The 24686-nt window shown below is 40.4% G+C and overlaps 1 protein-coding gene across 2 annotated transcripts; it reads left to right on the forward strand.

Annotated features, from left to right (window-relative positions):
• The first annotated feature begins 458 nt into the window (after window positions 1-458).
• Window positions 459-24654, forward strand: gpr89b (G protein-coupled receptor 89B). 2 transcript variants are annotated; one of them, XM_003219086.4, is made up of 14 exons: window positions 459-612; window positions 3682-3741; window positions 4238-4341; window positions 5747-5853; window positions 5985-6086; window positions 7876-7996; window positions 15036-15116; window positions 16369-16478; window positions 18534-18622; window positions 19310-19402; window positions 19792-19887; window positions 20756-20845; window positions 23574-23639; window positions 24104-24654. In XM_003219086.4, the coding sequence occupies exons 1-14, from the start codon at window positions 571-573 to the stop codon at window positions 24308-24310; spliced, it is 1368 nt and encodes a 455-aa protein (XP_003219134.1). In that variant the 5' UTR covers window positions 459-570; the 3' UTR covers window positions 24311-24654. The 2 variants fall into 2 exon arrangements, with proteins under 2 accessions (XP_003219134.1, XP_062831033.1); XM_062974963.1 differs by lacking the exon at window positions 459-612 and adding an exon at window positions 796-920.
• The last annotated feature ends 32 nt before the right edge of the window (window positions 24655-24686 follow it).

A 24686-nucleotide genomic window follows, 5' to 3' on the forward strand; every position in this document is an offset into this window, starting at 1 on the left:
CCTACTGGGATCTGCGCGCATCATCCGAAAATGCATCACACAGTCCTAGACACTTGGGAAGTGTTCGACTTGTGATTTTGTGATATGAAATCCAGCATATCTATCTTGTTTGCTGTGTCATAATATAATAATAATAATAATAATAATAATAATAATAATAATAATAATAAGGGTTGGAAGAGAAGAAGAGACCCCTTGGGTCATATAGCCCAACCCCCTTCTGTCTTTGTGCCGTGGGGGCCGGATAAATAGCTTCGATGGGCCGCATCCGGCCTCCGGGCCTTAGTTTGGGGACCCCTGACCTAGAGGGTCCAAGTTTGCCCATCCCTGATAGATGCAACCAAGAATGTGAAACGACCCTTTTTTAGCCTTTAAGACTTCATCTCCCAGAATTCCCGGTTATTGACCGCGTCAGTGAGGGCTTCTGGGAGTTAAAGTCCAAGGAACCAGGAAGTCCCGCCTCTAGAAAAAAGACCGCCTTCTGCCGCGCCGATTGACAGCGTGGAGGCAGCTTGATTGACTGGAGGGAGAAGAAACAGGGAGGGGGCCCGGGGGGAGGCCTGCTCCACCATGAGCTTCCTGATCGACTCCAGCATCATGGTCGTCTCTCAGGTAAAGAGGCGTCGTCAACGCCCCTCCGGGCAGTCATGTTCTGTGGAGAGAAGTTCGTCTTCCCCGCCCCCCCCCCCCCCCCCCCCGCTTTTCGGAAATGGTCGAACCCTCTCGCCGAATGGGGCGCTTAGAAGGCATGGGTTGTACCACTTTCGGCGGAGAGAGGGAGGGCTGCGCTGTACCACTTTTGACGCCGGAGGGAAGCCACCTTTCCCCATTGCTTCATTCTGCAGGCCTGGGGGGAAAGAAAACTCGCCAACTACAAAATGAGGCCTGGAGAAGTAATGGGCTCTCCCAACTTTCTCCAGGTGTGGATGGTGTAAAAGGGGTTGAAGCGAATGAGAGGGGCCTTTGTTCTTGCCATCTGTCACTGTAGCATGAATGCAGTGCGACACCACATTAGCTGTCATGGCTCGATGCTAGGGAATCCTGGGAGTTGTCGTTTTACAAGGCCTTTAGCCTTCTCTGTCAGTGCTGGTGTAACTCCCAGGATCCCATGGGAGTGAAAGTGGGGGTCAAACTGTATTCTATGTATTGTTGAAGGCTTTCATGGCCGGAATTATTGGGTTGTCGAGTCTTTTGGGCTGTATGGCCATGTTCCAGAAGCATTGTCTCCTGCCCACATCTGTGGCAGGCATTCTCTGAGGTCCTCATACATCAAGGGAACCACTGGCCGCATAGGGAAGCTGTTGAAGAAACGCAACCTACAAACTATCTACAGACCCACTAAGAAAGTCCAACAAATGCTACGTTCAGCGAAGGACAAGAGGGATCTTCTCATCTCTGCAGCAGTCTACCGTATACGATGCAGCTGTGGACAAGTCTACATAGGGACCACCAAAAGCAGCATTGCCCAAACATGAATCAAGGACCATAAAAGGCACTGCAAACTACTTCAGCTAGAGAGTTCAGCCATAGCAGAGCCAACCTGGACACAGCATATTATTTGAGAACACAGAAATGCTGGACTACTCTAACAACTACCACATCAGACTACACAGAGAAGCCATTGAAATCCACAAACATGTGGACAATTTCAACAGAAAGGATGAAACCATGAAAATGAACAAAATCTGACTACCAGTATTAAAAAACCCTCTAAAATCAGAACAGTAAATAAAGAACAAGACTAAAAAAAGCAGGGGAACTCCAGACAAGAATCAATCAAGGACAGCTAACATCTCCAAACAAAGGATTGTCCTAGACAGGAAGAAGTCAGGCCTTGAGGCCCAGGACCATCAAATGGTAATCAAGGTGATTAACTACAACATTCACACTTGCCTTCAACAGACAAGAGTTCTTTCTCCCACCCTGGACCTTACATCGATATTTATATATAAACCTCCCTTGCCTAGCTTCCAACATACCTCACAACCTCTGAGGATGCCTGCCACAAATGTGGATGAAATGTCAGGAGAGAGAGCTTCTGGAACATGGCCATACAGCCCAAAAGACTCACAGCAACCCTGCATTCATTCTACTCAGGCATGGGCAACCTTCGGCCCTCCAGGTGTTTTGTACTTCAACTACCATAGTTCCCAACAACTGGTATAAAAATTAAATTTGGGGCTTGAGCTCCCAGGTTGTATTTTTATTTATTTTTAAAGTATTTTAAAGTATTTATTTATTGCCTCTTGTTCTACTCGACAGTACACAACAACTACAAACATTTTAAGAAATTTAACATTAACTAATAAGCAAATAAAATGCTTGAAGCATAACAACAACAACAACAACAACAACAAACCAGCTCTAAAAGCAAATTTTGAAAACACCCCAGTTTTAAGATCCAAAGGCCAAATCCCTGCTAGAGACACAAAGGCACAGCATTAAACTGGAAATTCAAAAGGGATGGAGCCAGCCTGACCTTCCACAGGAAGGAGTTCTAGGGTAGGTGAATAAATGAGGAAATAGTCTATCACATAACCCATGTCTTGTACCAGTGCAATTGGTTGCTGGCTTATTCCTGGGCTTGAAGTGTTGTTCGTCATCTTTAAAGTCCTACTTGGCTGAGTCTGAAGGTCAGATTCAGAGGATCTGCTCACAATCCAGCCATTACGGTATGTCCTATACATTAATAAGTATTACAGAGATCCTTTCAGATGTTCAAAGCCAAGCAGGACGGGCCCTTATTAGTAATTGGATGGGAGATTGCCAATGAATACTAGCATATCTAGGATTTCAGAGACAGGAACAGGGAAAACTACCTCTGTGCACAGCTTGCATGGGCAAACTATGAAAACAAAGATGATGGTTGAAGTCAACAAGCAACACATAACTCAAACACACAATGATAGTGCTTTTTCAGTGGAGGCCCTGTAGATTTCTTCCTAGGAATTCTCTCCAGGAAGAAGTATATATGTCCATTTTGAAGGCAACTTTCAAAAAACCTTTCAGTCTGTGTTTTCTTAATATTGCAAGACTTTTTAAAAGCTGCCTTTTTAGTTTTGCTTGGAGTGCTTTATATGTACTTAACATAGTTTTATATTAGTTCAATTAAATGTTTATGGAAAGCTGTGAGAAGCAGCATATAAATATATGAAGAAAATAAAGATGATTTAAAAATTCTTATAAGAAGCCACAATGATGTGATCATTGTCATGGATTCATGCCATTAGGAACAAATATGTTGTCTTGCCCACTGCTTCTTAAACTGTGGGTCCCAACCCCAAATTGGGTCCCCTTAGCTCAATGTTGAGGTCATGAAAAATTTATGCTAGCAATAACGTGCAGTGCTTATAGTGGACTCTGCAGAAAATGTTTCAACTGTACTCCATAGAAAGGAAAATCAGCCTGTTTAGCAACCCTAGCAAATGTTGATTTATTATAGTAAAGGTTTGATTTTTATACCTATTTTATAAATCTATATACCTGGGGTCAAATAAAAATTTCTTGGGCAAAAAGGGGTCATGAGTGGAAAAAGTTTAAGAAGTCCTGGTTTAGTACACATAACATTTTTATTTCAGTATAATCTTACTTTCATAGCAAAACTATTCTTAAATGTTCTAAGATGTTTTGAGATTTCAGCATTTTCTAAACATCACCTGCTCTTATTCTTTCCCACTGTAGATCCTGTTCTTTGGGTTTGGATGGCTGTTCTTCATGCGCCAACTCTTCAAAGACTATGAGGTGGGGATGATTAGACCGTGGCTGCTAATGATAACTTTGCTGCTATTTGAAAGAGAAAATACTTATGTGAAATATACAAAATGTGGCAAAACCACTTGCCTTTTTAGGGTCACTAATTTATAGATCTACATTTGCTTGAGAGTAACCCCAATTTAACTCAGTGAGATACATACAAGTAAATATACTTCCTGTGGTGCATTTCTTAAAATTTTGTATTTTGCTAGATTTCTGTCTGAGAGTATTATTTTGAGTTTATTTTTGAATTATTTTAAGGACTTTTGTATTAACATAGGACAAAAAGCAATGAAATACCAGAGAAAGGAGCTATCAGAAGAAAAACTAACCATGAAGATGATCTCTCTTTCTTCTTGGTTTATTCAAATATAGGTTCCTCTGTGTTTTTAAATCCATGTTGATCTACGTGTTTCTTTTGGGTATGAATATTGTATATATTATGAAGATTAGTTTTGATTCTGCCCCATTTCCTTTATTACAGGTCCGGCAATATGTTGTACAGGTTGTCTTTTCAGTCACATTTGCTTTTTCTTGCACCATGTTTGAACTTATTATTTTTGAGATTCTAGGAGTCTTAAGTAGCAGGTAGGTATAACAACTACCATTAAAACTTTTTTGTGCTTTTGTGCTGTTAATGGGTTTGTTTGCTTGGCCATAGCTTTTAAAAGTGACTTTTTGTCTGTAAAATATGAATAGTGGGCAGCAGGGAGATTGAACTAAAAATGTCAAAAATGGTTGCTAGGCTGTTTTATGAGATGTTTTTCCAACAATGTTTGCTTCATAGTGTTTGGCAACATTCCCAACAGTAAATAAGACGCCAGAGAAATTGTAGGGAATATGATAATGTTTTAAGGACTCTATCACCTATTTTTGTTCAATTTAAAATTACTTAAGTTTCAAGATTTTTCTGTACCAGCTATATTCAGGCAATTAGAAACCAGTGGATTCAAAATACTTATTGATCCCTAAATATATGTAGCTATATTTATATAACCTCAGTTCAATAATGTCACTGAGTTTTTTTTCTGTAGAACATAGTGATGCTATAAATTGCATTTGCTTACTGATGAACACCTTATTTCTGACAATGGTTGGTGAAGGTGCCACCAGTTTTACATATTATTTATCTCTGAGGGTAGAAGCCAAACAGTTTTTAGAAAGCATCTTGGATTGCCAGCAAAAATATATTGGTACCTGGGAAAATGTTATAACTGCATTTCTGATTTGTGTGTGTGTGGTTAAGAGATAAAATCTGCCTTCTAAATAATTGGACATTCATGACATCTGGCAGAGTTATTAGCAAAAGAATAGATATTCTCTGTGTGGCTTCTCAGTGCTGAGATTTACATTTTGTTTGCTATTTAGGGGTTACCTGGAGATCTGTTGACAAAGTTGGATTAAGAATTACTCCCAAGCTATGGAATTAAGTTTTCAGAGTGACAATGAACTGTTTAAGAATAGGCTGAATCTTAATATTTGACTCTGATTTCTTAGTAAACAACAGCTCCCCGGTTTAATCTTAGCTTCATTGCCCTGATTCACCACATTTTCAAGCTGAAGGTTGTTGAATTCAGGTGACAAAGAACATTAATGCAGTTCTGTGTTCTGAAATTTCTGGACAGCTGGGAAGACAGAATGTTTCCCCTAACTTTCAGGAATCCTGCTCTCTGTCCATGCAATCTATCCAACTGTATTAATGTTCCGAAGGTCTAGTCCAAGCAATCCAGAAGGATAAAGATATGAATTATATCAAAATCCAGTGAGAAATCCCAACCCGTATTAGAGCCACATGATGTAGTTCATAATATAAGTAATCCACTGAGGCAAGTGAAGAAGTCAAAATTTCATGTTCCAATCAGAATCCAAACTGAAATGGGTCCACATTATCCAAATATAACTGGCTTAATGAAGCTATATATGACCTTGTTAGGAAGGGAACGGGAATGGGTTAAGAAAAACGGATACTAATAATTTTTTCTTTTATTTTCAGCTCACGATATTTTCATTGGAAATTGAACCTCTGTGTGATTTTGCTTGTTCTGGTCTTCATGGTCCCCTTTTATATTGGCTATTTTGTTGTGAGCAACATCCGATTGTGTAAGTATGCATTTGCTTTGAAGGACTGTTCTGGCAGCTATGTTTTGAATCATCGCCCAAAATGACAGATGCCACACTGTGTGTAACAGATGATAATTTTAATTATTTTTCTTTTTCTTTATTAATTTTAGTGCACAAGCACAGGCTGATTTTTGCCTGTATTATCTGGTTAATATTTATGTATTTCTTCTGGAAACTGGGAGATCCATTTCCTATCCTCAGTCCAAAACATGGTGAGTTTTATAAAATATTTCACTTGCTAACTTCCTGAAGCAAACCACTGTACATGCCATGCCGTATGATATCTTAACTGTGGGTGAAAAGAACTGGCATCCTTTAATGTTTTGTCAGGTTGTCAAAAATCATGGGTGGTTTGCACTGCACCCAAGTCTCACTGTATTCACTTGGGCTTAGTACCATGTTATGTTTTAATAGACTTTGGAAGTATGATATCTAGATAATACTTTTTATGGTTTTAATAAATCTTTATTAGTAACTGAATTTTAACACAAGCAATATGCAATTATGTGTTTGTTTGTAAAGATGTTGAAAGTGTTCTAGGCTTCACAATTTTTTAAAATGCACTGATTATTATTAAGTAAAGCTCAGTGCTCTTCCTGCTACTTCCCTAAATTTAGGAAGTGCACACTCTTCAAAGGGCATCCTGGCCTCTAAAATTAATTCCTTCTAGTGAGAATACTATGCTGATAGTTTCAGTTTGTATTTGTTTTTTAAATCTTAGCTTGACTTTGTTCTTAGAAAATAAGTTGCTTTTTGCAGTTGTATATTATAGGTTGCGCACCAGAACCAGTCAATTGGGGTTCAATGCAACATGCAGTCACTAATTGCAGTTTTGAACATCTCAGACAGAAAACCTTTAATGGGTAATCAGTAATTCAGAGTAACTGTTTCTGTCTTCATGAACGGAAATAGTTGGCCAAAGCAATATTGTGAATTAATATCTTGATTTACTTGCTCTGTTAGGTGCTGCTGTTCTGAAAGCCATTGGTTGACAGGGCATGGTGATTTGCTAGGAAACTGCAAATATAACACAAATATACAATATTTCATTGATTCTACCAGCAGAAAAAGCTTTATTTTTATATATATAAAGCACCTGCGATTCTAAGGCGTACCCCATTTTCAGAGATGTTTATATGTGGAAAAAAAGCATGTCTTAAAATAGAAGAAATACAGTAGTATGGGTCCTGACATACTGGGGAAAAGAATTGCCAGACTAGTGTAACAGCTGGCTTGAAGAAACCTCCTTAGCCATTATGCTTTCATATACTGTAATACTTCTGGATTTAAAAGACTGCACTCTAAGTTACTGATTGTTTGACCACATCGGTGACTTGTAACAATTTCAAAGAAATTAAATATTCATATACTCCGTGTGAAAGGGTCCAGCATTATCCATTCTGGCAGTTAGTTGCAACAAACAAGACTCCGATGGCTGCTTGTAATTTTCCCAGTAACTTCTTTATTTCAGTCACTAACAACTCAAATCCAATGGAGCTCCCCCTTCTTCTCCCACTCTTATCTCTCTCCTGTCACTTCCCCCTCCCTCCTTCCAATTACTCCACATCTGTCTCCATGCTTGCATTGATTCAGCGTCCTTGGATTTTGCTGGTGTTTTAAAGGAAGAGCTTCTTTCTAACTTCAGGGCGAGACCCTCCACTGTCTCCTCCTTACACTCCCCTTTTGGGAAACTTGGGACCCTTCAAAAGTTGATGAACTATTATTCCTATAACCTTTTACTAATGGCCAGGGTTGTAGCCCAGTAAGTTAAGCTTCTCAATAAGGTATTGTTGTAAGCATTTCTGAGATGCTATTCATGGAGATAATTGTCTAGTTATCTGATAAAAACATATCTTAATATCAAACAACTGAACATCTATTGAGATATCAGAAACAAGCTTACTTATACAGATGAAGATATAATAGTAACTGCAATTCTGCTTTTTTGTATTCTGAAGAATGTGCTAATGAAACAAAGCTTATACTCTTTCTTTTCTTCAGGAATTCTATCCATAGAACAGCTTATCAGCCGAGTGGGAGTGATTGGGGTGACCCTTATGGCCCTGCTTTCTGGATTTGGTGCAGTCAATTGTCCATATACTTATATGTCTTATTTTCTAAGGTGATTTTTTATTTATTTGTTTCATTTCATTTGTGTGTCACCTTTCTCCCAGAGTGGGACTTAAGGCAGATCTCAGAGATGGCCATTTAAAAAGGATTCACAGTACAATTTAGGAACAATTGCGGAGTTTGTATCCAAAAGGTACAGAATCCATTTGAACAAATTTTGCAGGAATAGAACAATAATGAGCCATGGAAAAATGTCACAACTGGCAGTGAGGGGGATATGAAAATGCGAGTCCAAAATGCCTTGCTTCTAGGGATTATGGAAACAGCCTTGGATAAATAAGCAGTTGCTCCCTCCTTTGCTCTCAGGAAGATATCTCAAGGAACTTTCAAAAGAGATTGCAAGCTCTGTACTTAAAAGAGGGGGTGGTGGTACAACGCTGTGGTAGTCTTTCTTCTCTACAAGAGAAGCAGACTTCCGCTCTTTTAAGTTACCATAGTTGCTCCTGGGCTGGATGCAAGCAGGGAGGAAGAGAGATTTGCTGTTGAAACTTGACAGTCAACTGTAGCAACCAAAACATAATGGGTTATTGAGATGGGATTGGGGAAGGAACTAGGAAACATTGGGTGGTTGCAGATGAGGGCTTTGGTGAGCACTTGGCCCATTGGCACCCCGACACCATTTCTGTTTGTTTGGTTCTTCCCATATCCCATGGGAAGTGATGATATTATTATTATTTTATGACACAGCAAACAAGATAGATATGCTGGATTTCGTATCACAAAACCACAAGTCGAACACTTCCCAAGTGTCTAGGACAGTGTGATGTATTTTTGGATGATGCGCGCAGATCCCAGTAGGGTGGCCTTTTGCAGTTGGCAGATCGTAATTTTGTCAATGTCTATTGTTTCCAAATGCCGGCTGAGATCTTTTGGCACGGCACCCAATGTGCCGATCTGTCAGACCCCTGGCTGCTGGGCACCAATATCCGTACACGGAGGCCAATCTCTATCTAATATCTTTATTAAGGAAATATATAAAAGCAATAAAAACAAGTGAAGAATATAGTTCAGAAGCAGACCTTTCAAATGAGGTCAAATATAGTCCAAAAATGTATTGTCCAATAAATGATATTAGAGTTCAAAGTTTTAATCCACTTGACCGAAACACACACTTTTGCCAAGCAAAAGAGTGGGGAAATGTCAGAGTCTTGGAAGTCCAATGAAGCTTGACAACAAGGCTGGAAATAAACTTGGTTCTTGACTAGGTCCGTGACTAGAAACAAGGCAAAACGTGAAGCGTGGAGCAGGGTCCGTGGTTAAACAGCAAGGCAAGGCAAAGGCTTGAAAGCTTGATCCGGGAAGCAAGGAACTGGGGTTACGAAGTCCACACACGATCTCTCTCCTGAAGCTGATCAATTGACTCCGCAAAGAATCTCCCGCGCCAAACACCTATATTGGGTCCCGTTTTCCCGCCAACAACTCTTTTTCCCTAGAGAACAAGAAGCGAAACCCAACTCTGTCCAGATGCAAGACTCCTTAGAATTTCCCAAGGGAAGCAGGCCTAATCAGCCTGTTGTTTGGCAGCGATCCGTAAACTCCTCCGTTGGGCCTCTCTAACTCCTCTGTCTTTAGAATAAGATTCCTTCCTGGGAAACGGAGGGGAGTTCTGCCCAAGGCCTGTTTTACTGAATTCTTGAGGGCAAACATCAACATCCGGCAGGTGAAGAGACTCCGGCTCTTGTTGCACCGGCGAAAACCCCATGTTTTCATCTTCATCTGCCACAATAGTACTAGGAACAGGACTACAGGGCCCATGAGGCATCACACTATCCCCTCTCCCAAGGCCCCCCTCATTCAGGGCCCGTCCCCGAGAGTCGCGGGGCCGCGGCTTGGAAGGGTAGGCCTGATGGAAGCGGCGGACCAGGTCGGGGGCATGGACCGTGGAAGCGTCTTCCCAGGAGCGTTCTTCGGGGCCAAAACCCACCCAGTCAATGAGATACTGAAGGCGGCGGCGATGGAAGCGAGAATCCAAAATGTCCTGAACCTCGAACTCCTCTCCGTCCACTAGAACAGGGGCGGGGGGCGGCCGGCTCGCGTCGGGGCGAACACCATCCGCCGGAAGGAGCAGGGAACGGTGGAACACCGGATGAATGCGCATGGAGCGCGGAAGTTGGAGTTTGAAAGTCACGGGGTTAAGTTGCGCCACCACTGGGTAGGGATCAATGAAACGGGCATCTAACTTCCGGCAGGGACGGTGGGAGGGCAAAAAGCGAGTAGACAACAGAACCCGATCTCCTACCTTGACCTCGGAACCAGGCTGGCGATGGCTGTCAGCGTGGCGTTTGTAGTCCTCCTTGGCTTGATCAAGTTGCTGGTGCAAGAGTTCTTGTACCGCTGTGAGTTCCTGCAGCCAATCCTCCGCTGCAGGGACTTCTGAGGTCTCTATGACAGAAGGAAAGAATCGAGGATGGAAACCGTAGTATGCAAAGAACGGGGTTTCTTTAGTTGAATTCTGGACACCATTGTTGTAAGCAAACTCTGATAGAGGTAATAGTGAAGCCCAATTGTCCTGTTGGTAGTTTACATAACAGCGAAGGTATTGTTCCAAAGTGGCATTGGTGCGCTCGGTTTGTCCATCTGTTTGGGGATGGTGAGCTGAAGATAAACGAGAGTCTATGCCCAGTAGTTTTTGCAGGGCTTTCCAAAAATGAGAGGTGAATTGAGATCCACGGTCAGTGACCAAACTCTTGGGCAATCCATGTAGTCGAAATACATGCTGAAGGAATAAATCTGCAGTCTCTTTGGCCGTGGGAAGGCCATCGCAGGGAATAATATGGGCCAACTTGGTGAAAAGGTCCACCACTACTAGAATCGTGGTGAATCCAAGGGAGGGTGGTAGATCAGTGATAAAATCCGCGGAGATTATCTCCCATGGGCGAGAAGGAGTGGGAAGGGGATGCAGTAGCCCTGACGGCTTCTCCCTTCGTGTCTTGGAACGCTGGCATACAGGGCAGGTATTGACATAATTCTCCACGTCCTTGCGGATCTTGGGCCACCAGAAATCTCGCAGGATCAAGTGCATGGTTTTAAATAACCCAAAATGTCCTGCTGGCTTGCTGTCATGGCACAAATGAAGTGCCTTTTCTCTGCCGGGACCTGGAGGGATGTAAACATGGTTCCTGTAGCATAATAGATCGTTCTTGAGTGAGAAGGGGAAACGTAGTCCTTGGCGAATCTGTTCTTGAGCCCAGGAATCTGTCTGTTGACTGGCCCTAATCTCTTGAGTGAAAAGGGATTCTGGGTTAGGAAGAGCTGGCTCAATCGAAGTGGATTTGGTGTTTCCCACTGTGAGCGTGGCAAAGTTCTCGGGTTGCAGCAATCGTGATTCTGAGGTGTCTTTGCGCCCTGCTGCATATTCTGGTTTCCGTGACAGGGCATCTGCTTGCTTGGTCTGAGCTGGAGTCACATAATGGATCAAAACGTTCAAAGAACAAAGCCCAGCACTGCTGCCTTTGGTTTAGCTTCCGTGCGGTCCTTAGATGCTCCAAATTTCGATGGTCAGTATGGACTTCAATGGGAAATTTGGCCCCTTCTAGCCAATGCCTCCAATTTTCAAAGGCTGCCTTTATGGCTAAGAGTTCTTTTTCCCAAATGGTATAATTTCTCTCTGGGGCTGTTAGTTGTCGTGAGTAATAGGCACAAGGATGGAGATGTTCTCCCACTGGTTGCATGAGCACAGCCCCAATTGCTACATCGGAGGCGTCAGCCTGCACAACAAAAGGGGTCTTAGGATCAGGGTGCTGTAGAATTGGCTGCTTTAGCTGGTGGAACCCTTGCTCGGCTTGTTCTGTCCAGCGGAAAGGTTGTTTCCCTCGGATGCAGCTGGTGATTGGGTCAGACCAGCGAGCGAAGTCTGGGATGAACTTGCGGTAGTAGTTTGCAAACCCCAAGAAGCGCTGAACTTCCTTTTTGTTAGTTGGCGCCCGCCATTCCAATACGGCCGAAACTTTTGCTGGGTCCATGGATAGTCCTAGTGGCGAGACGCGGTATCCCAGGAAGTCTACCTCTTGCAAATCAAAGGCGCATTTTTCTAACTTGGCATATAGTCCATGATCCCGCAATCGTTGTAGCACCATTCTGACGTGCTGATCGTGTTCCGTTTGTGATTTCGAGAACACCAAAAAGTCGTCCAAGTATATGATCAAGAACCGATCTAGATAATCTTGGAAAATATCGTTGACAAAATGCTGGAAAGTTGCGGGGGCTCCGGATAATCCGAAATTCATGACTAGGGACTCGTATAATCCAAATTTGGTCTGGAAGGCGGTTTTCCATTTGTCCCCTTCTCTTATGCGAACTAGATTGTAAGCCCCGTGAAGATCCAGTTTGGTGTAAACCTTGGCCCCTCGGAGTCGGTCCAATAGGTCTGAGATCAATGGCAATGGGTAGCGGTTCCGCTTCGTGATGTTGTTCAGTGCCCGATAGTCCACGACCAAGCGTAGGTCCCCTGACTTCTTTTTCACGAACATCACTGGGGAAGCGGCTGGGGATTGAGAGGGTCTGATGAACCCCTTGCGAAGGTTTGACTCTATAAACTCCCTGAGAGCTTCTTGCTCTGGTTCAGTCAGGGAGTAGAGATGTCCTCGCGGAATTGGGGCCCCCTCCACCAGGTCAATGGCACAGTCATAGGGTCTATGTGGGGGTAGTTTCTCGGCTTCCTTTTCATTGAAAACATCCCAAAAGTCCGAGTATTTCTTGGGCAAGGTGATGATGGGTTCTGCGTCTGTGGCATGGCAGACCTTGGCTACTAGACAATGATTTTGGCAATACCTTGAGGCGAACTGCAGTTCTCTGTTGGTCCAGGAGATGTTTGGGTCGTGGAGTGTCAGCCACGGGATACCCAAAATCACGGGGAAATGGGGGACCTCGGTAACGAAGAAGGAGATTTCTTCCATGTGTTCTCTTATCCACATTCTGGTGGGCTCGGTCCATTGGCTTACTGGACCTGTCTTCAGGGGTCGGCCGTCTATGGCTTGCACCACCCGGGCGTTCTTGAAATCATGATATTGTAGTCCCAGAGAGTCAGCATAGTCCCTATCGATGAAATTGTTTGTTGCCCCTGAGTCTATCATGGCATGGATCATGACGGGTCCTTTTTTCACTGACCACAGCGTGACCACCAGGAGAAATAGGACCCCCGTTTGCGGCTCTTGAGTGGAGTTTTTGACCGGGTTGGCGAGCCCTTCTACGCCCGGTCGCTGGCTTCCCCCGCCGGCTTTGTTCCAGCCATGTTTTCATCTTCATCTGCCACAATAGTACTAGGAACAGGACTACAGGGCCCATGAGGCATCACACGATCACCACCGGGACCACCTGCACTGGTTTCTGCCAGAGTCTTTGAAGTTCAATCTTGAGGTCCTGATAGCGGCTGAGTTTTTCCTGTTGTTTTTTGTCAATGCGACTGTCACCTGGGATGGCAACATCAATGATCCAAACCTTTTTCTTTTCCACAACTGTGATATCTGGTGTGTTGTGTTCCAGAACTTTGTCAGTCTGGATTCGGAAGTCCCACAGTATCTTTGCATGCTCATTTTCCAATACTTTTGCAGGTTTGTAATCCCAACAGTTCTTTACTACTGGGAGGTGTTACTTGAGGCATAGGTTCCAATGAATCATTTGGGCCACATACAGTAGAGTCTCACCTTTCCAAGCCTCGCTTATCCAAGCCTCTGGATTATCCAAGCCATTTTTGTAGTCAATGTTTTCAATACAGTAATTTCAACATAACATTACTGCGTACTGAACTACTTTTTTTGTCAAATTTGTTGTATAACATGATGTTTTGGTGCTTAATCATAACCTAATTTGATGTTCAATAGCCTTTTTCTTAATCCCTCCTTATTATTCAAGATATTCGCTTATCCAAGCTTCTGCCGGCCCGTTTAGCTTGGATGAGTGAGATTCTACTGTAGTTGTGTCTCTGTTTGTAGTCAGTCTGTGCGATTTTCTTACAGCAGCTGAAAATATGATGAATGGTTTCATTGGTTTCCTTGCACAGTCTGCATTTTGGGTCATCAGCTGATTTTTCAATCTTGGCCTTAATTGCATTTGTTCTGATGGCATGCTCCTGGGCTGTAAGGATCAGGCATTTTGTCTCCTTCTTCAGGGTCCCATTCGTGAGCCATAGCCAGGTCTTCTCCTTATCAGCTTTTCCTTCAATATTGTCAAGGAACTTTCCATGCAGTGTTTTGTTGTTCCAGCTGTCAGCTCTAGTTTGTAGTGCGGTTTTCTTGTACTGGTTTTTTGTCTGCTGTGCTTTGAGGAGTTTCTGATTTTTGACTTCAATCAAAGCAGGTTCTTCACTTTGCTTTACATATTCTGCCAGGGCATGTTCTTCTTCTTTGACTGCTTGTTTTACTTGTAAGAGTCCTCTGCCACCTGATTTTTTAGGCAGATATAGCCGGTCAACAACACTGCGAGGGTGCAGTGAATGATGAATGGTCATGAGTTTCCTTGTTTTTCTGTCTAAATTGTCCAGTTCCACCTGTGTCCAGTTTATAATGCCAGCAGTATATCTTATGACAGGTATGGCCCAGGTGTTTATGGACTTGATGGTGTTGCCTCCATTGAGCTTGCTTTTGAGAATATTATTATTAGTATTAAATAATGTAATACTTATAATATTTTAAAATATTTATAATATTTTATAATATTTATAATATGTTATAATATAAAATTATATTATTATTATTATTGCTGCTGCTACTACTACTACTACTCCACTTTATCTCCCCAAAGGGTAAAACAAGGGACAGAGGATAGAGGCAAGAAAGGAAGGATTTCTAGCAATTTCTAGTTCAAGGATGGCCCATGGCTAGACTGAATTGTCCATTCTTTTTATTAGAGAGTAGAATCATAGAGTTGGCAAGAGACCATAAGGGCTATCTAGTCCTGATATACCCTAGTTATGCAAGAAAATATCATCAAAGCATTGCTGACAGATGACCGTCAAGCCTCTGCTTAAACCCCTCTAGAGAAGTACTAGAAAGTCAAAATCAAACCAATAGCCCTATATTCCTGTCTTTTTATAGGAATGTGACAGATGCAGATATTCTAGCTTTGGAACGCCGACTCCTCCAAACTATGGACATGATCATCAGCAAGAAGAAAAGGTGAGGCAAACATCTTGGGATTAAAATCTTATCAGGAGAATGACTTGCCAGTAGACAAATTATTCTTACTGTAAACCATCAAATAGTAATTAAAACAGCTAAAATGATGAATTGTATATAATGAGGTAATTCATTGAATGTAATAGGATTTTTTTTTTAAATTCTTTGGAAAAGCATGTATTGTTTCCAGTCTCCTGTTTGTAGAGAAAAGAGGTTCTTTATTCTTTAAATGAACTTTGTGTAAGTTCAAAATTACTATTTTTTGTTTTTATTATTTGTAAGAAGCTAGAATTTGAAGTATTAACTGAAAAGCTTTAAAGGGATTGTCCAGAATTCATAAAGTGAAGATTACCTTCCTATGCTCAGGAGAACTGTGGCATACAAATATGGCTTATTTCTTCTGCCAAAATAGTTTCTGGTCAGGCATTTTGAATACTGTCAAGAGTTTGTTAAGTTTTTCTTCTGATTCAATTTTTAAAAATCATGAATCAACCCCTCACCATAAATGAACAGAGGAAGGAAATGATAAACTACTTCTGAGTATTCATTGTTTAAGGAAACCCTATGACATTCAGAAGTCAACAGGTGCCTTGAAGGTGCATGTACATGCTCACACACACAAACAAATATAGTAATTGTGAAGGCAGTTTAAAAGCACACGGATAAAATAGTAAAATCAGTGTCTTGATTTCTAGATTCCCCAGTGAGCAAAATATAACCTGGTGGTCTGAATGATAATAGAAATGTCATTCAGTTCAGCCATACCACAGTGCTGCTAAAATCCTCTCTCATGTAATCATTGTTCTCTTCTTGAGAGATTTTTGCATCACTTTCATTGTCCTAGGAGGCATATGCAGGAAGACTTGAAGGCTAGTGGCATAGGCATCAAAGATGTGTCGGAGGTGGCTTGGGAGCGAGGCAGAGAATTTTGCAGCAGTAACATGCATATTTGTTGTGTATGTGTGTGTGGGACTTAACAACTTTTCTTCACTTTTGATGGGATCTGGCATTCCTAAGCCTCAAAAATGTTGAATGCCTACCCTATTTAGATTTCTAAAGTGTGACAGTGACTTAAAATAAAATTAATGGAAAATGAGTTAGTCATGATTTAACTTATCTCTCCTTAATTTCACTCTGTCCTCTTAAAATGACTGAAGCTGGATCAAATCCACTATACGTGTGTGCTGTGTTTTATTTTGGTTCTAGTTTGTGTATCATGTTTTTTAAGCACCCGATTTTTCCTCCCAATCAGGATAGCAATGGTTCACAGAAACATGTTCCAGAGAGGGGAAGTACACAACAAAACCAGTGGTTTCTGGGGGATGATAAAAAGTGTTACAACATCGTCATCAGGCAGTGAAAGTATCCTTTATGGTTTGCTTTGGAAAAGTGATTGGTGGGTTGTCAGGTAGTTAAATGAAACAATGTGAGGAGATCATTATTAATGTGTAGGCTATGTAGAAGTTCTTACCTGCAGTTCTTTAGTGTCGTATATCTTGCAGAATGTAACAATAATCCAATGCTCTTTCTATGTATGGGCGTTAAAGCTTGACAGTAAAAAAGCTGACAAGAAACCCATAAATGATGCTAAAGGAGAGTGCTTTTGTTACCAAAGACTAGTAAAACAGCAAATAAATGGGTCCTAGAGTAAATCAAGCCTGCACTTTCACTAAAAGCCAAAAAGAGCAATATTGAGTAGCCTCTGCTTAAAACCGTCCAGGTTTTAGGAAAAGAGGAAGATTGCCTTATGGTGAAGGAAACCATAGCCCTGAATTTGCAAGACATAAGCAGGGCAGATGATAACCTGGGTTCTTGTAGGTCTTTCAGACAGGGATGTCATGAGTCAAAGTCAACATCAATTGACAACAAATCTGGGACTGCAAAATACTTGCTACAATGGGACATTTACTCTTTTGATAAGCTTGCGGTTGTCATAAATGATAGTGTATGGAACTGCCATTTCTCCTGTAAATACGAACATTTGTCTGTTTTCTTAAGAGAAATGGCACTACAGTGTTCCCTCACTTATTGCTGGGGTTAGGTTCCAGGACCACCCGCAATAAGTGAAAATCCGCGAAGTAGGGACACTATTTATTTTAATATTTATACATTATTTAAGTAGTTATACACTATTTTAAGTCTTTGTCAACCAATTGTGTGTTGATAAATCGCTTCCTTCTCCTCCTGTTGCCACTTGGACTCCTTTTCTCTCCCTTTGGCTTTTCCTTCCTCCCTTCCTTGTAATTGTTTATGATTTATAATAGTCTTTTAGAATTATTGAAAAACCGCAAAACAGCGAATCCACGAAAAGTGAACTGCAAAGTAGTTCAAAGATGATTAAGTTGTCTGAGAAGCTATGGGGGGAAATGGAATAAATATTGTAGTAGCTATATAGTATGTACAATTATGCAAAGCTTCTTCCTCACTTATCTACTAATTATTACACCTCATAGCTAAACAATGCTGAGATCACGGATGTTATCTAAAATATTCAAACACAAGAAAGAAAAGTCAACCACAATGTAAATTGCAGTTGGCTCTCAATATTTGGCTATGTCTCACAACATTTATTTCCCACCAAGTTATGTTAATCAATACTGACACATTAGTCTTGTAAAAAGAGAGGTTCGGATACACAGCTAAGGGTATGCCTACAGGATATTTCCCATTTGTGCTATCCCATAGAAATACAGCATCTGATTTGCATCATCCATTTCAATCCTCCAGGTGGCAGTGGTGCACAATTTCTCATCTGTAGTAGATAAATACTAAAAAGTAACAATGCTGATAAATGTTTTATTGGAGCCAGCTAAAATGCCAGAGAAGTCTGAATGCTTCTGAATTCTCCAAATTTCCTCGTTTGGCTATGAAAAGAAAGGCTGTGAGAAGAACGAGAAAAGTCCCCAAACTAGCTGAGATGCTGTACCCATATGCTTTGAGTTTGAGTTTAACTCAAATCTCAAATTGGGTTATAAGTTGTGAATATCTAGTTAGTGCACAGTATCAGGTTGCACATAGCGATGTAATATTGAGAAAAAGAGGCCATAGCCAGTTCCCATTTGTGAGAGGCCAAAAGCTGATTGCAACTAGAGTTTTGCCTATTGTATTTGGTGAAATTGCTTAGGTTGCTGAATTTCAAGCAATTTGCACAATAATTCCACTGCAAAGTAAACTATGTTGTGCTTTAAAGAAGAGGCTGGGTCTTTGTATACTGTATGCCTTTGTTGAATCATAATTTTGAAAAGTTTTTGGTGAATCTGCAGTTATTGAAGGGGTGAAAGGAAACTGGAAGTGTATGCTATCTCTATCTATCTATCTATCTATCTATCTATCTATCTATCTATCTATCTATCTATCTATCTATCGTTTCAGAAGATACTAAATGGAACTTTGCCCTTAACGACCTCGGTTTGCCAGATCTGGCACTTATCCAGCAGGAGGTAGATGCTCTGGAGGAGCTGAGTCGTCAGCTTTTCTTGGAGACGGCTGACCTGCATGCTACCAAGGTGCAGGCTAAGGGGATTGCTCTCATTCCTAATGGGTGGGTAAAAGGAACGGCAGAGTGGGAGAAAACAAGGGAGCAAATTTAGAAAACATCCAGTGGGTGGATGTGCTATGAGAGCTTTAGTTTATCTACTCACTATTCCTCCCCCATTCTTAAAAGTGTTGATTATCAAGACCATTGCCCAGTTCAAACCTTTTCATGGACGATACACATGGAAATGATGTGTATTGCAGTGGGTCTTGCTGCTTGGATAGAAAGTAATTTGTTTATGTGAAGGCCTTCATTACATAGTGAATGCACACATTACTCAGAGCAAGGAAAATACTTCCTACACTACAACTCCCATCATCTTCCAGGATGCAGTGGTAATGCTGGCTGGAGGATTCATGCCATTTTAACGTAACCTGTAATATTGTCATAGGCAGAAATTGCGGCCTTGTGAGATAAAGGCACTCCCAGAAGCCTGGAACTCTAGGCTTGTTTTTTTTATTGTGTAATTTGATTTTTTTTTGTCATTGGCAAATCTTAATCTGGCAGCTGTAAAAAGGTCAGCATGTACACTCTCTGTGTGTCACATGGTCTGTATGGCATGTTAATTGTTTTATTGACGCAAAATCAATGAAGTAAGTAAGACATGCCAGCTTAAAATGAATGATTCATGGAACTGAAAAACGTTTCCTCTCTGCAGGAAAGAATAGAATATTCAAAGACATTCCAAGGGAAATACTTCAACTTTCTGGGCTACTTTTTCTCTATCTACTGTGTTTGGAAAATTTTTATGGTATGTAATACTATTACTGAGATAATTATTTTTCTTACAATTGCATTTTTGTAGATTCTTAGTACATCCTTGACTTCTATTCTTCATTCCACCCCATTCATGAAGTATGAATGTGGACATAGATTGGCATGCATTTTCTCTTACCTATTTAGAAGTGCATAATAGCATTTTCATATTAAAAATTGTGTGACGTCTTAGTTTTTTTTTAAAAAAAGATAGTTTTTCAGACAAAATGGCATATCTTCTGCTTTATAATTACAGTATACATCTTCGCTGAACAGTGTAACCCAGCTAGGCAACATACTATGGAAGAGGCATGCATATATCCTATGATGGTTCTTGTGACAGTATTGTGTATCATGTTTTTTCCCCCTTTCCTCCCCTTTTAGGCAACAATTAATATTGTATTTGACAGAGTTGGGAAGACTGATCCTGTTACAAGAGGAATTGAGATTACTGTGAATTACTTGGGGATTCAGTTTGATGTGAGCACTTATAAAAATTCAACTTCTTTTAGTAATGTTCCTTTATACTTAATGCATTCTATTCGGTTCACAGCTGGATAATATGTGAGTTAATATGGGCTCTTGAAAGGTTGCATGATCTTGTAATACAGTACTTATTGACAGATGCTAATAGCATGTTGTTGTTGTTGTTGTTATATTTTATTTTTATTTAACTTTTTTACCAATATAGGGACTCAAGGGGAGTTAAAAACTAACCCCCTTTGAGTTTCTATTTCGTTAGACATGAATAAAAATGAAATGAAAAAAATATTGAGAACTGCCATGAGTTCCAATTTTGAGGAAAAGGTGAGATATAGCAACAATGACTACTACAGTCTTTCTTGCAAGAGGGTGACTTGATCTGTAACACAGCCCAGCAAAAAATGTATTTGTGTCTTGACTTTTAGGCCTGTTCCTGGAGTTATTTGGGACACTGATTCAGAAAATTACCTTGGATAGACAGCATCAGCTCTACCTTCTTAGATATGGTTATCATGATTTTATATAAGTGAGCAAATGAAGACTGGTATATAACATACATTCTGTATTTCAAAAGCTAGAGCTGATAGGGGAAAGCTGGTGCCATTTTTGGAATTAGCAGGTCAAATATACCCAGAAACGAGACTAACATGTGAGGCACCAAAACAGATTGGCCAGTGTAATCTGTTTCTTGTGTCTAAAATTAACTCTGACTTCCATGTTGACTGTGTGGACAATACTACGAAGAACTATATGTGTTCAACTAAAATATTTGAAATTTATATCTAGGCAGATTATATGTTAATGCTAAATGAGCTGTGAACCACTCTTTAGAGTTTAACTGTTCTCTCTCTTCATGTCACTGCAGGTAAAATTCTGGTCCCAGCATATTTCCTTTATTCTTGTTGGAATAATTATTGTCACTTCTATCAGGGGTTTATTGATAACACTTACAAAGGTAAGTTTGGACATGTTGTTACACATAGTTGAAAAGAGGAGTGTGTGAATGGGAGAATTGAGTCCTTTTGTAAGATCTTAAGTAGATAGATCTGTATAGGAGTGACCCCCCTAAAGTTGAAACTCCTTGGTTGATTCCATCTTCTTGCTCCAGTAATGTGTCGTTCTATCATATTGTCTTATACTTCAGGGATCAGAGTTATATGTTACTTTATAGTACAGACCGATTGATAACTGGCAAATAAAGGGAGAAAATGTGGAGGCAGTGACAGACTTTATATTTCTAGGCGCGAAGATCACTGCAGATGCAGACTGCAGCCAGGAAAGCAGAAGACGTTTATTTCTTGGGAGAAGAGCAACGACCAACCTCGATAAAATAGTGAAAAGCAGAGACATCACACTGGCAACGAAGGTCCGCATAGTGAAAGCAATGGTATTCCTCACAGTAACCTATGGTTGCTAAAGCTGGACCATAAGGAAGGCTGAGCGAAGGAAGATAGATGCTTTTGAACTTTGGTGTTGGAGGAAAATCCTGAGAGTGCCTTGGACTGCAAGAAGATCTAACCAGTCCAGGAAATAATGCTCAGCTGCTCACTGGAGGGAAGGATATTAAGAGGCAAAGATGAAGTATTTTGGCCACATCATGAGAAGACAGGGAAAAGCTTGGAAAAGATCATGATGCTGGGGAAAATTGAAGGAAAAAGAAAGAGACCAAGGGTGAGATGGATGGATGGTATCCTTGAAGTGACTGGCTTGACCTTAAAGGAACTGGGGGTGGCGACGGCTAACAGGAAGCTCTGGCGTGGACTGGTCCATTTGGTCATGAAGAGTCGGAAACAACTATGTGAATGAAGAAGAAGATAGTACAGTTAGAAAATCACGGTGTTGTGTAGTAGAATATCTGTTTCAAGTGTTTCTAGTAATTTAATTAAAACATTGGCTTATTCTGAGACCTTTTGCTCTTGGCAGTAACGGAAACTTTTCTTTGAATGTGTGTTTGGAATATGAAGGTTATTGGTGCTTGTTATATTCCCTTCTGGTCATGCAGAGGGAGGTTTGCTGTGGCCTTCCTCTGAATTAAGTCTGCAACACCTGGCATTCCTTGTCAGTCTCCATAACCAGCCAGATCCTGCTTAGCTTCTCAGATCAGACAGGATTAGTGGGGAAAATGGCAGGCGTGACAGTTCTGCAGTGCTGCTCATTGTTTTGCATGCATAAAACATTGGAGGGGCTATCAGAAAGTAGAAAGTAACCTGAAAGAAACCTGGCCATATTAACAGCACATTCAATGGCATGATGACATTATTATCATGTAATATATATGTAGTTGGGTCATATAGCTTGTATTGATCATGACATCTGCATTATGTATTCATATATGGATTGGAAGAATCATGGATAGCTATTCTCAAGATGGTAGTACATTTTTCCCAGTCACTGCAAGTCCTTGAATTGTTTTTTTTAATTCCAAGACATTTAAAACACAATACAGTTGTCTTATCACATCTTATTTTTCTAGATCTATACCACAATCCATTTAAGTAATGGGAGGCATTACTTACGTAGCATTATAAAAATACAGCTCTGTCAAACCTATTGTTATTACCATTATTCTAATTTCACCCATTATATATAGTTATTGTAATGTGTTTATTAATTGCTCAGCCACAATCTTTCTTGGATGTTTGGGGATTTAAATTTACCACATGAAGCTAATAAATGGCTTCCAGATTTTATCAGATAGATCTTTCAGTTTTCCTTTTGCTGATCTTGATTTATAAGTTAATTTTTCCGATAGTTTCGATTTTGCTAATTTAGTATAAGTTAACTTTTCGAATAGAGCTATCATCCGTGTCCTGTTTAACCAACCTTTTATTGTCTGATTCTCTAACTTTTTCCAGGTTTTCACTTAAATTGTTACAAACTATATTGTTTGCCTGTGTGAAAGGGTACCTGGACATAATTAGGACCACTTGCACTTACAGTTGTTTCTCCACATTTGCTGTTTTGACTTTTGCAGATTTGATTATTCACAGTTTTGATTAATTTTTTTCTCTAGGTATTACAATGTGACTCTATGGTCAGCTTTCTCTAGTCATGCTGAGTGACCTGTAGAGTTTAGAAAGAACACTTCTCTAGGAATCGCTAGGTGTGCCAAGCCAATTCTATAGTCTGTTTCTAATGGAAATTGACCATAGAATTTTGCTATAAGGCGTAGACATTTCTAGAAAAGTTATTTTCTAGACATTTCTAGAAAAGTTATTTTGTCACTTTCACAGTGGACCTTTGCCCCTTACCCCAGCGAATGTGAAGGGTTGATTGCAAAATAAAACAGCTTACATAGCAACTATAAGAAGAAGTAATTTCTTGTTTCTGATCCCAGATGGATGTGGAGGACATTGTGTGATACCCTTAGAGGGGAAAAGATAGTTTTGTTAAGTCATCCTAATGATTTGACAGATCAAGAGTTAATTCCAATGACTAGTTATAACTGGATTGAGCATTAACTTTTTCTAGTTGACTCTTTTAAATAAACTGGTGATATAACAAGCCCTGTACCATTCTACAGTCATGTTAAGTATGAGGAATTGGTGCTTTATATGATGAATATAGTTATTTTCTAGTTTTGTTCTAAAAATATTAATATGTCTTTGATGATAGGTTGCTTCCTATGTAGGTGTGTAATTACATGTTCTGGTAAGCTGATTTTTGTCTGTCTTCCTCCACAGTTTTTCTATGCTATCTCAAGCAGCAAATCTTCCAACGTTATTGTTTTGTTGCTGGCACAGATCATGGTGAGTATTTTGTGGAACTTTGGAGAAGAAAAGCTACTTCTTTTTTTTTAAAATAGATTTTTATTAAGAAAAAGATGTGTATACATAAAAATGGGGGAACAATATAAGTATAGGAAAGTAGGGAAAAGGAAAAAGAACAAGAAAGGAAGAAGGAGAGGGGGAAGAAGTAGGGAAAGAGTATTTGTGGCTTTTGTTCCTCCTCCTGTACTATTATAATTGTAATAGCCTAGAACTGTTAGAAAAATATTATTTCCCACTCAAGTCTTTAATGTTTCGTAAGATAGTTTTCTAAAAGTGACCAGTCTGTCTTTTTCAATCCACTGCCTTTATTCTTTTTTAATAAAAATGTTAATTTATCCATGTCTTTTATTTCCATTTATTTCCAAGCTACGTCTTGTCCTCTTCAATCTGTTTATCCAGCGGGGGAAACAGGGTGTCTGATGCTTCTTTTCTCCTCTTTGCAGGGGATGTATTTTGTGTCTTCGGTGCTGCTAATTCGGATGAGCATGCCCTTGGAGTATCGCACCATCATTACTGAAGTCCTTGGGGAGTTGCAGTTCAATTTCTACCACCGCTGGTTTGATGTGATATTCCTTGTCAGTGCTCTCTCCAGTATCCTCTTCCTATATCTAGCACATAAGCAGGCTCCTGAAAAACATATGGCACCCTGACTGTTTCTTAATCCTTCATTGCATGGTGAGTGAGGACGATGCGTTTGGCATATTGCCATCTTATAGTGGTTGCTCCTGCGATGGATAATCGGCTCCTTGGTTCAGATCAAATGATTAGCTGCGGGCAAAGAGGGGCAAGAGGTGGCCTGTGAGATGCAGCTCTCGGAAGGCAAGCATGTCCTTGGGGAAGAAACCACAGGAGGAAAAGAAAGAAGAGCTGTCAGGAAGCAGGAGTGGGAGAAACCGCTCTGTAGTGTTTGGATAATGAGACTGGCAATATTGTCTTAATCTGGAAAGTGGTGATTCTGGAACCAAATTTCTAAATAAATCAGATTTTGTAATAATTCATGGTATTTGTCAATACTAAACTTTTTGA

This window comes from Anolis carolinensis, chromosome 3, assembly GCF_035594765.1.
Source record: "Anolis carolinensis isolate JA03-04 chromosome 3, rAnoCar3.1.pri, whole genome shotgun sequence".
NCBI classification, from domain to species: domain Eukaryota; kingdom Metazoa; phylum Chordata; class Lepidosauria; order Squamata; family Dactyloidae; genus Anolis; species Anolis carolinensis.

What these genes read in the sequence shown, in the direction of transcription:
- gpr89b (XM_003219086.4), top strand. Translation starts at nt 571, where the DNA reads ATGAGCTTCCTGATCGACTCCAGCATCATGGTCGTCTCTCAG. An exon ending in ATCGTCATCAGGCAGTGAAA is followed by an intron (nt 16,479 to 18,533) that starts GTATCCTTTATG and finishes TCGGTTTGCCAG; the next exon opens with ATCTGGCACTTATCCAGCAG. An exon ending in CTGACCTGCATGCTACCAAG is followed by an intron (nt 18,623 to 19,309) that starts GTGCAGGCTAAG and finishes TCCTCTCTGCAG; the next exon opens with GAAAGAATAGAATATTCAAA.